The sequence below is a fragment of the Diabrotica virgifera genome, chromosome 4 (genome assembly GCF_917563875.1).
Source record: "Diabrotica virgifera virgifera chromosome 4, PGI_DIABVI_V3a".
Taxonomy (NCBI): domain Eukaryota; kingdom Metazoa; phylum Arthropoda; class Insecta; order Coleoptera; family Chrysomelidae; genus Diabrotica; species Diabrotica virgifera.
The window spans coordinates 179864212-179880384 of record NC_065446.1 but is presented as its reverse complement, the minus strand read 5'-3'; the positions used below and the strand labels follow the sequence as shown (position 1 = coordinate 179880384).

The window sequence follows — 16173 nt, the reverse complement described above, 5'->3', positions numbered from 1 at the left end:
TCGACATAGGGTAGATTTTGAAGAAGAGGGTCAACCGAGATTAAATCCAATTTTTCATTAAAATCGGTGTTGATTCTCAAAATTCCACGGTTTTAGGTACTACAGCTTTTTACCGCTGATGAGGGGTCTACATATACGTACCTATTGATTTTAATGACGCGTCTGTCAGCACAAGGGTAGAAGACTTTTAGTCGTTGTGAGATCAAACTTCTTCTTCTTAAGGGGCCGTGCATTTCTGCATAGTCCTCCATCGTACTGCGAAGAATATCGTAACTGTGGATTCCTCACCAATGGCGAATATTACACAGCCATGACATCTTTCACATTTTCGACCTCTCTTACCATCTATTTTTCTTTCGAATACTAGTTGCTGAAAAGGGTATTGTTCTCCTCGTAATATGTGTCCTAAGCACGCAGTCTTCTACTTTTACATAATCAAAAAGATCATGTAGTATCACAGGCACCACATTTCAAAAACGTTAAGTTTGTTAATGGATCTGGTCTTTAACGTACATGCGTCCATTCCTTACAAGAGAACAGACAGAATATAACACTTTAGCATCGTGTATCTCAGGTTGGAATCCGACTTGCGACAGTCTTTTCTTCTTTAAGTTCCATCTTCTATCGAAGATTGGAAATCATTGTGGCTATGCGGACCGTGTTGACTGCAGCTCTGAATAGTTATGTACTGCTGCACCATTCGCTTAAGTTCTTAAGCCAAGATATTCTTCGTCTTCCCACATTTCGCTTGTATTATTTTTACCCTCATCACATATCCTAAGTAAATACCCCAGGCTGTGGGTGAAAAATAGGTCGATTTCAGGATATAATTCAGGAATTTTTGAAACCTATCAGGTGTTGTAAAAGACGATGCCAGGAATAACTTATACTAAAATGTAACCAAAAATATTGTGCGCTTTTTTTTATTGCGATTTTCATTTGTTAAATTTGCAATTTTTAATGATTTTTAATTTTGCAGCTTAGGATATTGATTTTAGAGAAAAACTTTTTAATAGAAAGTTGAAATAAATTAAAAACCTACAATTTGAGGTATGGTAAGTTTAATTTTGTTAATTGTTTATTGCAAAACAGCCTGCGAAATTTCCAAAATGGCCGTTTTTTTACAATTGCATTATTTATTGTACAAATAATTTTTTTATTGTTTAAAGCTTTAAAATGAAGATCTTTCAATTCCAAACATAAAAAAATTGCAAAGCCAGATTAACGAATTTGTTGCTTAGATATTATAAATTGTTTATTCCAAGAGGTCAAATGTCGAAGGCTATAACTTTTTGAAAAAAATCGTAGAGAGTTGGTGAAATATAAAAGTTTTTTATAAAACTTTTTCTTCTTGTAGTGACTATTCGTTTTGGATTTCACATATAAAAGTTTATCAAGAAAAATAAATAAAAGTAAATAGACTGTATATTATAATGGTAATTTTATTAAATTGTTTTCTGTCAAAATTTAATACGTAAAAATTTTCCGAGCGCGCGGATTTGAAGCGAGCAGGGCGATTTGCCAAATTCGGCCGTTTACAAAAGCACCGATTTTAAAAATAATTTTTAATAATTAAATGTAGTAATAAATGTAATATTTTATAATAATTATTATTTTAAGATAATATAGCCTTTCTTTAGTCAATTACTGTAAAATAATTTCTTAATTATTATAAATAAAGGCACTACGATTTAAGAATAAAAAAACAATTATCTCGGCTTCAGTCGGTTGTAGAAAATTTATATTTTTTTTTATAAATCTTCGTTTCGTCTTCAGCAAGAATAATCTGTAAGTTAGAAACTCATTGTTGTTCTGAAGCTATTTAGAAAAGAAAAGAAACTCATAGGATGTACAGGGCCGCTTCAGCTCTAAATGTTTATAACGAAATTTGCCCCTTTATTTTCAAACCCAAAAATTATCTCGGCTTCAGTTGGTCGTAGAAATTTTTTATTTTTTTATAAATCTTCGTTTCATCTTCAGCAACAATAATCTGTAAGTTAAAAACTCATAGGATGTACAGGGCCGCTTCAGCTCTAAATGTTTATAACGAAATTTGCCCCTTTATTTTCAAACCCAAAAATTAGAGGTTTAAAAATGTTTTACGCATTTATTTACATCAGAATATAAAAATATAACTCTTTAGAAGGAGATTGGATGTTTCACCAACTCCCTACGATTTTTTTTCAAAAAGTTATAGCCTTTGACATTTGACCTCTTGGGATAAACAATTTATAATATCTAAGCAACAAATTCGTTAATCTGGCTTTACAAGTTTTTTTTATGTTTGGAATTGACAGATTTTCATTTTACAGCTTTAAAAAAATTATTTGTACAATAAATAATGCAATTGTAAAAAACGGCCATTTTGGACCTTTGGACCGGGTGTTTTGCAATAACCAATTAACGAAATTAAACTTACCATACCTCAAATTGTAGGCTTTTTAATTTACTACAACTTTCTATTAAAAAGTTTTTCTCTAAAATCAATATCCTAAGCCGCAAAATTAAAAATCATTAAAAATTGCAAATTTAACAAATGAAAATCGCAATAAAAAAAGCGCACATTATTTTTGGTTACATTTTAGTAGAAGTTATTCCTGGCATCGTCCTTTACAACACCTGATAGGTTTCAAAAATTCCTGAATTATATCACGTTTTTTCACCCACAGCCTGGAGTAAAACAAGTTTTCGTCTTTTGATAATTAATATTATTTCCTTTTTTAAGGACTTTTGTATTATAATCTTCGTTAAAAAGGCACCTTATCTTGTTTATTCACCGGTTGTGTTCCCTTGCCGCCCCAGTTTTTTTGGTCAACAACCGCCACTGGTAATACCTATCCCTCTCCTTCGGGACCGTTAAGTCCTTGGATATAGATTATCATGACAAGGAGTAGGATAAGATTATTAAATTTCGATATGTGAATAAAATAACCAAATTAATATTCAACTACTTTTATATTATTAAAATAAAATATAAAATATGGTATTAATACATAATTATAATACAATTATTAATGAGCAAAATAACAACTATACATTACTTTAAATTATACTGTTTGACTAGTGCTGAACAGTGTCAAATAAAGGCTGTCTTAATAAAACTCGCTATGACACCATTTGGATTTATTTGCAATTGACTTGATCAACGTTGTTTTTCTAAATATCTTTATTATTCAAATCTGTTGCTTAGTAGATCACTTTGAAAGTATTATTTTTAATACAAAGGAAACTAGGGCAGTCAATGAGGGTATTTGGCTCCCAATTCCATATTACTACATCGATTTACTTGATATTTTCACAGTAAGTAGGGAATAGCTCATGAAACAAAGTCTACCCTATGTCGATGTGCGCTTTTATCTTGGAAGTGGTTACCACCCCTTCTCGGGAGTGAAAAATGTTTTGGTTAAAATAGCCACGGAAGAGGCTAGAGAACCTAATTTAAGCAAAAATTGTTCCATAATTATTTTTTAAAAACTCCATACTTTTTGAGTTATTCGTGGTTGAAAATTACACCTCTTCGGACGGATTTTTGTGAATACCTTAAAAACTATGCATCTAACAAAAAAACTGTATAAAATATTTCTATAGTTTATAAGAAAACAAAGAGATTTGTTCCTTCATAAATCTTCTAGTTAAAATAGAAAGAGGGATATGGTAGGTTTGTTTTTTGCTGCATGCTCAAATCGGTGTATTCAACTTGAAATAACAGAGAAACGGTCGATTTTATGTGTATAATGATACTTACAACTTTTATAGTGCTTGAAAATAACTTTAAAATGAGCAATACTAAATGTCGATTACATTTAAACTAAGCGAGATATTCTGCAAAAAAGTTGATGACTAATGTATTTTAGGAAGAAATGAGAAGTGTATTTAACCCGTCTTCCATCAGAATTTAAATACATCGTATTCCTTCTACAATACTTTTTATTATAGTGTTATTTATATGTTCAAAAGTTGGACTGGTTTAAAATGAATGGTTTTTGAAAAAAATAAGATCAAATTATAGAGCGCATTTTTAAATTTTCTTAAAAATCTTCCTTTTTCTCCATGTAACTCGAAAATGATAAGAGATACGAAAAAAAGATACCACACAAAAATGTAGGGTTTTTTCAGATAAAAATTTTCTTTTTTATTTTTCATTACTGTATCTCTTATCATTTTCAAGTTACAAGAAAATTTAAATTTGTTCTATATAATTTGATTTTTTTTTAAATTCATTTTAAACCCGTCCAACTTTCTGAACATAGAAATAACACTATAGTAAAAGGTATGGCAGAAAGAAAACGATGCATTTACATTTTGGTGGATTTGGGTTAAAATTACTTCTCATTTTTTCTTAAAACACATTAGTTATCAATTTTGTTTGCAGCATATCTCGCTTAGTTTTAATGTAATTAACCTTTAATATAGCTCATTTTAAAGGTCTTTTCAAGCACTACAAAAGGTAATGGTAGCATTATACACCTAAAATCAACCGTTTCTCTGTTATTGCAAGTTGAATACACCAATTTGAGAATGTACCAAAAAAACAAACTATTTTCACCTACCATATCTCTTTTTGTATTATAACTAAAAGAGTTATGGAGACAAGTGCCTCTTTGTTTTTTATAGCTTACAAAATGTTGAATATAGTTTTTTAGTTAGATGCATAGTTTTTAAGGTATTCGCAAAAAAACCGTTCGAAAAGGTATTATGTATAAATGAAAATGGCCAATTTTCAGCCACGAATAACTCAAAAAGTATCGAGTTTTCAAAAAAAATTATAGAACAATTTTGTTTAGAATTAGGTTCTCTAGCGAATTCCGTGATAATTTTAACCAAAACATTTTCCACCCCTGAGAAGAGTTTATTAAAAAACCTTTCAAATGAGCTCTGATAAAAGTTTTTTGCATAAGAACTGACTGACTTATGCTGAAAATAAAGTCGCTCCCTGCTTTTTTTTGAAATGTAACAATTAAACCCTCGTCATAACAATCCTAATAGAAATGAATAGCTTCCCACTTGAAATTGACTTTATTTAGGTAAAATTGATACGATCCATGTGATTTGACCGGTTTGGAATGCTCAGTTTAGAAAAAATAGTTGATAAAATCGAAACTGACATTTTTATAAATTTTAAAAAGTGCAGTTTTCTAAAATAAACCTAAAAGTATTCATGATACAAAAACAAAAAGAAATCAAAATTTTCAGTAAAAAAAATCCTACAATTAATATTTGACACATTTTTTCATAATATGAATCCTTTTACATTTAATTAAGAAAAATGCACTTTTTTAATTATAAAAATGCCATTTTCGATTTAATAAACTATTTTTTCTAAACTAACCATTTCAAACCAGTCAAATCACATGGATCGTATCAATTATACCTAAATAAAGTTAATTTTAAGTGGGAAGCTATTCATTTTTATTAAGATTGTAATGACGAGGGTTTAATTGTTAGACACATTATTAAAAAACAAGCTGAAAATGCAAGCACTATCATAACGAAAACTTTGTTTATTTACGTATTTAAATTCATAATATGGAAAATTTCTATTATGAAAAGTTGTTCAGTATTAAATGCTATGTTTTAATATGCAATTATATCCTAATTAACATAAATCTATAAAGATACTCTACTCTCGAACGAAATTCATATTTTTTGACATACCTCGAAAAAAATTCATAAAATTTGATATGTGATGATTGCATCTTAGATTTTAGACCATGCAGATCTTTTTATGAAGAATAGCTTTTCTTCGTAAAATTAATAATAAAAGAGTTATGAATGAAAATGGTATTGGTATCCGTAATTTGAGAAAAATTTTCAAATATTTTTTTTATCTTTAGAAGGATGTACAAATAATAATTGCACATTAGAACATAGTTTTTAACTCCAAACAACTTTTTATAATAACACTTTTCAATATTGTGAAAAAAAAAGATACTTTAATCTTGATCGAACTTCATATTTTGTGACATACCTTGTATAATATTCACAGTGTGCAAGTACTTGGAAGGGATACACGAAACGATCGTGCGCGAATAGCGGAGAAATATTGCAACTTTCTTAAATAATTCATATTGTCAACTGAAATTGTCAAATTGACGTACATTTCATACCTATTATCATTTAAGAAGAAAAATTATATATTGCTTCACAATATTGATATGATATGCAATTATTATATAAAGGTAAATTTAATTAATTGTATTTTGCTTGCAATACTGCATTTTAATAACTAATTTTATTTACTACATACAATTGTTTTTCTTCTTATTATTTTTTTTGGACTATGGCCTTGACAATTATCCAGTAACCAGGACCATATGATTGGCCAATATAATTAAAAATGCGAATAAAACTTCAGAGCGTAGAAATAGGTGTCGCTTTTCCGAACTTGCACGGTCCCAATAGATTTGATATCTAATATAAATAAACAAATACAAAATAAACAGTTTTCCTTGAAAATAGTGAACTGTAATTTAACATTACATTAACATAAATAAATAAAATTTGTTTATTTGACATTTCAATTTTATGTTGACGTTTAGTTGCGTCAAACGAAAACAAAGTAGAGTTGACGTTTCTATGTCGGAAGAAAATGACAATTTAAAGGAGGCTTGTGACGTCACAATGACGACTTTGAGGTCGGATATCTCGAAGATGGTTAGAGATAGCGAAATGCCGTTTTCAGATTTGGATTCAGAAGACAAAACTACATAGGAATCCATCGCAAGGTAGCCTCTACATATTTCAGGAGCGGCAACGTAATAACACACACACACTTTTGCGAATTTATAAACGAAAAGTTTTCGTTGAAAAAGCAGGAAGCGACTTTATTTTCGTCATAAGTCAGTCAGTTCTTATGCAGAAAACTTTTATCAGAGCTCATTTGAAAAGTTTTTTAATGAACTTTAAAAGATATCTCTAAGTTTTCCCAAAAAATTGCACCACATTCGAGTTATTTGAGATTCTCTTCTCTTTGAGAAGGTTCTCCATTTCGAGGTTCTTCGAAAATAACCATCATTTAAAGAGCAATAACTCAGTCGTTATTGGGTTTACATACGTCTTTCCGACGCGAAGTTTTTTTATTAGCTACAATTTCGTTCTTAGTGAATTTTTCTATCAAATTTAAATTTTTTAAGTTATTCATGAGAAACGGAAGTATTGCGAGAAATAGGCAAAAAATATGAAATAATAAACACAATGAGAAAGAAGGGAGGAGTCTAGAAAGAAGAAAAGTGTCATGGTTGAAAAATTTAAGGGACTGGTTTAAAAGCGGTTTAACAGAACTCTTCAGAGCCGTTAGTCCAGAAAGCCACTGCGCATCCGCTAGGAAAAATATTCCCATTCGGATTTTTTGCACAATCTTACTCAAAAAGGACTCCTTTTAACAAATTTTCATGTTGCCAGAACTAAAAGTGTGTCAAGAATTTTTTAAACGTTTTTTTTAGGTTTTTTTCATCATTCCAAACAGAAAAGGTCTTTAGTGACTTTTCTCTAAAGTTGATAGTTCTTGACATATAAGCGATTAAAAATTGAAAAATTGCGAAATCGGCCATTTTTAACCCTCAAAAACTATGTGAAAAACTGAAAATTTGAATGTTGCCAAGGTAGGCAGATATTCTTTAAACATCGATTGATGAAATCCCGAAGAGTTTTTTGCAATACAATATTCAAAATGTCTTTGTTTTTTAATTGCTAATCAAGCGTGCGCCTCACTATTTTCCACCGTTGCATGTGTATACAGTATGGTGCAAATGAAAGGAATAAATTCGTTATTTCGTAAACTGGCGACTTTAAGGAAAAATCCCGAAACAGGTCGATTTTTATTTTTGAGTTATGATATTGTGGCATATATGGTATACTAGTGACGTCATCCATCTGGGCGTGATGATGTAATCGATGATTTTTTTAAATGAGAATAGGGGTCATATGCTAGCTCATTTGAAAGATTCTTTAATTCTCTGTTCAGTAATATAAACATTTACATAATTATTTATACAGGGTGTGCAAAAAAGTTTTTAATTGAATTATTTGAAAAGAAAAGAAGAATGTATGTAATTTATTTAATTCAAAATACATTTAACTGTTACCCAAAAACTAAAAAATGTTTATTTCGCAAATAAACATTGCTTTTCGATTAAATTCAATGTTCAAGCCAGCTCCGGCCAGCCACCTGCCTCTTGGAAGTTTTTTATAGAAGCGAAAAGCAATGTTTATTTGAGAAATAAACTTTGTTTTTTGATTTGTGAAAGCAGTAAATTGTATTTTGAATTAAATAAATTTCATACAGTCTTCTTTTTTGTCAAATAATTTAATTTAATAAACATTTTTTGGACACCCTGTATAAATAATTATGTAAATGTTTATATTACTGAATAGATAATTAAAGAACCTTTCAAATGAGCTAGAACAGTGGTTTTCAATGTTTTTGAGCCATGTACCACCAAAATTCTTATAATTATTTTTCGTACCACCTAACTGAAGATGTAGATAGACCTAACTATGGAGGTAGATAATCTAATTAAGTACAAATATGCTGAATTTTGGCAGTGGTTTTGCGTTTTGTGTACCACCGCACCTAATGAAATGTACCACCAGTGGTACAGTTATATTAAAAAAAAAAGGATACAAGTATTAGAAAGAGAAGTTAACGTCATCCTATTTGTGTAAAACCGGCTGGGATTTTTGGAGGTTATCAAATGTCACAGGTTATTAAAAATATAAATCATTGGCGTTGAGCATTAATTAGACGAAACCATTTATTCAACAATTATATAAAGAATAATTTTAATGACTGTTACAAATAGAATTTAGTATTTGGTGATAGAACCGTCTGCTTCTATAACTTTATTTAGTCTATTTGGCATACTTTGAATTATATTAGATATCATATTTGGATCAAGATCTTCCCAGCACTCTAAGATTGTATCCCACAATTGATCTGAATTTTGTGGCATAAAATTTCTTTTATATATTTTTTTAGCAATTATGCCCCAAATGTTTTCAATTGGATTTATATCTGGACTGTGCGCAGGCCATGGCAATACTTCCAGGTTTTGCGTTTGAAACCAATTCCTTACGGCATGGGCAGTGTGGACTGAACAATTATCTTGTTGATATATAAAAGTATTATTAGGATACAATTGCTCAATAGAAGGGAGCATTACGTGTTCCAAAACGTTAATGTAATTGTCGGCAGTAAATCTTCCCTCTAATCGCCAACAAACACCAGGTTCATGTATACTAATCCAACCCCATACATTTACAGAAAAACGTCCAGATTTATTATGAGAGTGAATATATCGTTCTTCAAACCTAGTATTGGCTGGACGATAAACACGGATTTGACCGTTATAGGTCGACTGAAAAGTCTTTTCATCAGTAAAAATGACGTTGTTCCAAAATTGTGGGTTGCGGTAAACATAGTTTAGTGCAAATATTACTCTTGCTTGCCGATGTTCAACAGTTACTAATGGTTTTTTAGCAGCTGGTCGGTTTTTTAATTCAGATTCATTGATCCTTCTGCTTACAGTAGGTTGGGCACCAGGAAATCCCGTATAAATCCTTGAATTCCTTCGACGTCGCAAATGGATTATCTCTTAAGAATTGAACTAAAACAGCATCTTGTTGAGGAGTGGATACTTTGGAACGCCCTGAACCAACTTTTCTTTTTAATGATTGTTGTTGGACCCATCGTTGCTTAATTCTGAAGATTGTTTTCAAATTTCTATTATAGAAATTTGCTAGCGCACGAATTGACCATCCTTCTTCCATTTTCGTAATTATTTGAGCCTTTTCAATCTCACTTAAATGACGAGGCATATTAATTTTTTATTGTACGTAACGTTAAACCTTCTATCAAATTAAACGTCTTTGACGTCTATGAGTTGCATTTTTGATCACTTATGACATTTGATAACCTCCAAAAATCCCAGCCGGTTGTACACAAATAGGATGACGTTAACTTCCCTTTCTAATACTTGTACCCTTTTTTTTTTAATATAACTGTACATGTACCACAGATTGAGAACCCCTGAGCTAGAACACGACCCCTATTCTCATTTAAAAAAAATCATCGATTACGTCATCACGCCCAGATGGATGACGTCACTAGTATACCATATATGCCACAATATCATAACTTAAAAATAAAACTCGACCTGTTTCGGGATTTTTCCCTAAAGTCGCCGGTTTACGAAATAACGAATTTATTCCTTTCATTTGCACCATACTGTATGCACATGCAACGGTGGAAAATAGTGTCGCGCACGCTTGATTAGCAATTAAAAACAAAGGAGTTTTGAATATTGTATTGCAAAAAACTCTTTGGGATTTCATCAATAGATGTTTAAAGAATATCTACCTACCTTGGCAACATTCAAATTTTCAGTTTTTCACATAGTTTTTGAGGGTTAAAAATGGCCGATTTCGCAATTTTTCAATTTTTAATCGCTTATATGTCAAAATCTATCAACTTTAGAGAAAAGTCACTAGAGACCTTTTCTGTTGGAATGATCGAAAAAACCTAAGAAAAAAACTTTGTTTCATGCAAAAAAAATAATTTTAGGAAAAAAAAAACGTTTAAAAAATTTTTGACCCACTTTTGGTCCTGGCAACATGCAAATTTGTTAAAAGGGGTACTTTTTGAGTAAGATTGTGCAAAAAATCCGAATCGGAATATTTTTCCTAGCGGATGCGCAGTGGCTTTCTGGACTAAGTGGTAGAAAGAGTAAAGATACTGATGATATCCAACACCGATTGGAAAACGGCACTTACAGAAGAATAATCAGTAGATACTCGAACAGATTTAATAATATAGAAAGAGAACAAATAACAGCTCTGAAATACATGATCGATTATTTATTATACCATGTTGCACCATTATGCATTCTTCGTTAGTCTATAGTATAGTGCATTTTTATACATTATTATTCTTCTTCTTAAGGTGCTTTCTCAGCCACGGAAGTTGGCAATCATCATTGTTATACTTATGTTTAAGGTCGCTGTACGAAATAATTGTATTGAATTGTATCCAATCCATTATCTGAGATTTCCCAACCAGGACATTCTTATTCGTCCTATGTCGCCTTTACCTTGAACCTTGCCCAGCATTATCAACTGTAGAATGTTTTATTTTTTCACCATAGAGATAAAGTCGATATAGTAAAAACATACAGTAGTTAATATTACAAAGTTGTATATTTTAATAAAATCTATATTTTGATGTTGACATTTTGTTTTAGTGTAACAGAGGCAACTGACGAGTAACAAATTAATAGAAATATATTAAATTTATTAAAACGAGAATAAAATTCGAGCTAATATCCTAAAAATACAGTATTTAAATAAAAAATAATACTGTTTAACATATTCTAACACCTATTTTTAAATGCAGACTTTGTTCATTTTCTACTATCAATAAATGACGTCTACGATATATATGTATACGTTTTTGCAAGTTGGAAATCAGGAATAGTAACAAAGTACACATATAAAATACATCAAATATTTTTTAGCAAGTTACATATACATATTGAGAGATTCCTGTATAAAAAATTGCTATTTTTGTTGGGAATAAGCCACAGTTTTACTTTAAAATTAAGTTTATTTGACGTTAAAATACAAGACATTAATAAATTGGGATGAACAATTTATTAAGTAATAAATTTGTTTATCCTAATTTATTAATCTTTTGTATTTTATACATACAGATGCTACCATTTTTTCTGACAGGTATTCTCAACTTTTTGATTTCATAGAATCAAATAAACTATCCCTTGATAAAGTGGACCCGGAAATGCCCCCAGAAATGTCCCCAAAAAAATTGACAATATCTTAAGTCCTCTAGTTTAAAATTTAAAATATATGTCTAAATTGTCATTATGAATGAGACATATAAAATTAATTAGTTAGAGACAAGAGCTTGTTGTATTATTAAGTAACAAAATGAATGGTCAAAATAAACATATTTTCAGTGAAAATTGTGGTTAATTCCCATTAAATAAGGTATGGTAAGATAATATGGTAATTCCACAATAGTTTCGGAACTATATTAGGTTTTATTTTATTTTCATTGGATCTTCAGTGTCATTACCGATCATTTAACTTTTAATCCAATGTGTAAAATATATCATTATATCTGGGTGACTATAAACATTTCCAACTTCCATACGCAACCGTAACGACAGCTGGCAGAAGAAAGTATACATCTATTGGCAGATTAAGCCCATACCTGTAAGAAATAAAACCTGTTAAATCTAAAAAGAAAATGTTGCAGGCAAAAATTTATTGTATGAGTAGTGAAATTGTAACGGTGCGAAGGTCACTAGTATTTTCTAATCACTGACACTTTCGCTACTTAAATTCGTCAAAACCAAGTTTGTGTTTCAGAGCATCATCGGCTCTCGCAAATCTATGGTATTACGTAATTCATTCTCGATTCACATGAATATTTTTAAGTTCTCTGTTTTGTTAGCCGTTATTCCCTCGTGAGATGGATTATCGGTTTTTTTATCAAAAGAATCGAAGTCATAAATCTTTCAGTAAATTGTTTTTACCGACAGCGAGACTGGAAAATGTTTATGTTATAGGATAAGTGGTTCAGAGATAAAAGTCCAAGTGTTCAGCAGGGCCAGATGTTGTTAGAGCCGATTCAGCTATTTTCATGGGAAAAGTAGGTGGTACGAACTATTGAGATCTGTTTGTTTATTCTCTTCAGGATTGGACGAGCTGTTTTGGTGTGCGTCAGAGGGTTTAACCCAGAGCGTAATTTGTAATTTTCTATTGGTCAAGATTTTGATTAATTGAGTGTCTTAAGTCTGTAATTGGTCGTTGAATTATTGATGGGAAGATCGATTGATTTCTGGAAGGGGCGTTTGGTTTAGGAATCTTGTCTTGAATTGGGACGAGGACAGTCAGTCACGTTAGAGCCGTCAAGAAGTCAAGTCTAGTTTGAGCCGTCAGGAGGTTCCAGTTTAGTTCGAGTATGGTGAAGTTTAAAATGTAGTTGCAAGTGTCTTTGGACAGCATACATGGCGGTTTACAGCGTGAACTCCGGCATTCTCGCTACTGTTAAGCGGATGTCGATATTATCATACCACTATTGGTATAATTTTTCTTACATGCAAGCAGGAGTTTTGTTTTGTGTTATTGTACCCTCGGAGATCGGTGGAAAAAATTTACACCCAAAATATCAAAATTCAGTTTGGCAACACTGTGAATTTTGATAGTAACATATTCCTCTTAAGATTAACAGAACTGTAATTTAGTCCAGACAAATTAAAACATTTGTGTGCCAACAAAAATGAGATTTGTCAACCAAATAATGTTTCAAATATGATGTGCAAAATAATTTTAAATTGGTTTCTGTTAATGAGCTTGCTATTTTTGTCATTAAAGTAGAAAAACCTTTAAATTTATTCTTTATTATCATTATTGTCCAGTTCTTGTCTTATTATTTTCATTGTACTAATATCCCTCGAATAATTTACAATGATTAATGCGATGTTAAAACATTTTATCGTTAGCGGCTTCTGGAGTGTCTGAGACATATCTAATTTCATTGATAAAATGGGCAGTCCCACCGATTTCCACTTGAAGCATACTAGTTTTAACATCACAATTAAAGCAAGGAGTTACTTTTATTTAGTATTTTTTTGATCCCGTTTAATAAATTAGAAAACAATTTTTTTTAAGAATTTTGTTCGACTAGTGCTGTTTTGTTTTAAAAAATAAATTCAATGCTGAATTTTTCCATAAACTATGGGAATAACCTGATGTACTGTTATTGTATCTATTCATATGTAAAGTGAAATTTAGTGGAGTGAATTGTGCCTTGGACTTAAAACCAACCAAGAAGATACAGACTATGATATTATACAAGGTATTATTTTTTCTATGTAAAACTTTTCATTTTTATTCTGGTAATCACGATCTCTATTTGTAACACCGTAAGAGATCACAGATTTAATTTCATTTTGTTTCAATAAATAATGATTGATTTGCAAAATACAATTTCATTATTTCTCTTTTCTTTCTCTCTTGTTTCGTAAGTACAACAAAGAATTTTCTGAGTAAAGACATAGATAAGGTAAGTCACGCCATATTTGCTTTCATTTAATAAAGTATTTTGTATATTTTATATTGACTATGTTTTTTTGTTTAATTTTTGAGTTAGTTATCTTTTCTTTTAATATTTTTATTTTTGTATTTTTTTGGTTCCCATAAGGTAACCAGTGGCGCCCAATATTTTATTTCTTTTTATTTGATATTCTTATCTGGATTTTTCTATATTTTTTATTTCTAAGCTAATAAGAGCATTTTAATAACATCTTGTTAAGAACCACCCCATATCTCTTCCGATTCTGAGCAACCGTGGACTTGTTCTCCAAATTGTGTAACACGTCACATCCTTATATGACATATCAACATCTTGTCAAATTCTATTTTCCATTCAAGTTTCAAAATGTCCGGTAGTTTCTTGGCAGAATATTTTTAAATCGGTAAATAGAGCCATATCTGCTTATATTTGAACGAAAGACCCTGAGAGGAATATTCGGTGGCATCTGTGAAAATGGAGTTTGAAGTAGAACTACGAGATATACCACAGATATAAACATACATTTGGTGGTAAAGACGTAGTATCTCTTATAAAAATAGAAAGACTAAGATGGGCAGGACATCTAGCAAGATCACAGCAGAACAACCCTCCTAGAAGAATCCTTATGTCACAACCTGTGGGAAGTAGAAATAGCGGTAGGCCAAAACTCAGATGGAAGGATGGTGTAGATGAGGATGGAAGAAAAATATTCGCAGCAAACTGGCAACAGCTGGCAGTGGATAGAACTGACTGGTGTAATAGACTTGGGAAGGTTGAGGCTCTTTTATAGGGCTCTAGCACCATTTATGATGAAATATAGCCATTACGATCATCTGAACTTACGCTATTGGAGTTTGTTTTATGGGGTTATTTAAAAAGTATGGTATACAAAACTAAACCACTAAATTTAACTGACGTAAGAGGAATAAAATCTTCAAGTTCCATGACCGTTATCGATCGTTGGATATCATGTTGGCTACTATATTCGCTATCGTCACTTTATTGACAGCAGTCCTGAATAATGATGAAGTCGATTTTCCGTACCAATGTCTTAGATGTTTCAGACATGATGTTCTTCTTCTACCAGGATCACGTATACCTTGAATCTTTTCCTGAATAATCAGATGCAAAAGTCCATATTTTTCAGTGTCTCCGAAGTATTTCAGCTTGCGTCTCTTTATTATATTGATCAGGTGTGTTGTTTGGTTCAGCCGTCCAAGGACCTTCTCATTTCTAACTCTGTCGAACCAGCTTAGGGTACGTTCAGAGTGGAGCGAAGAAATAGTACGAGCAAAGAGCAAAGCTGTGAAATCAAACTAATACTGAGAAACGGAGGTACACAGAGTGCTAGCAAAGAGCAAAGCGGCGAAACCAAACAAGTTTGATTTCTCCGCTCGCACTCTTTGTGCGAAAAAATGAATCTCGATGCCCTGATAGCTGAAGTGTTTCAAAGAAAGCTGTTATGTGATAGAAAGATTCCCTATTCAGATGACGACGATGACTTTTTAAATTTATAACTTTATGCAATTTTATAATTATGTAAATAAATATTATGTAACTTAATGATTATTATTAGTTCTACAGTGGCAAAACCAAATGGAATAAATTCATTATTTCGTAAACCGACGATTTTAAGAAAAAATCCCGAAACAGGTCGATTTTTATTTTTAAATTACGATTTTTGGGCATTTACATACTAGTGACGTCATCCATCTCGAAGCTGAAATAAAAAATATACATGCGGACCAATGTAAAAAAGGTCATTTCATTGTTGTCTTCTTACCGGCGTGAGAAATACAAAATAAGATTTACTATTTTATTTGGGCATAAGCCACAATTCGAGTTTGAAATCAAGTTTACTTGACGTTTCGACTTGCACTTAGGAAATCGTTATCAATATAAAAAAAATATTCATAAATCAAAAATTTAACTTTGTTTCTGGTGAAGCAACGCAGTTGGAACAAGCAGAATATTACAATTGTCACCGGAAAGCGAAAAAGGTAACGCACAACTTGAAAGAACCTATAGCGTCGATTGATAAATACGGTATATTTATCAGTCAACGCCTATAGATTTCTAAC

The 16173-nt window shown here is 31.2% G+C and overlaps 1 protein-coding gene across 1 annotated transcript in view; it reads right to left on the bottom strand.

The window, feature by feature from the left end:
• Positions 1–2936: 2936 nt before the first annotated feature.
• The window catches only part of LOC126883271 (guanine nucleotide-binding protein subunit beta-5), an 84436-nt gene continuing 71199 nt past the window's right edge, over positions 2937–16173 (bottom strand). Inside the window, exon 9 of the mRNA XM_050648601.1 lies at positions 2937–12226. Within this exon, the coding sequence (XP_050504558.1) occupies positions 12215–12226 (12 nt within the window). The 3' untranslated portion in view covers positions 2937–12214. The remainder of the gene's footprint in view (positions 12227–16173) is intronic.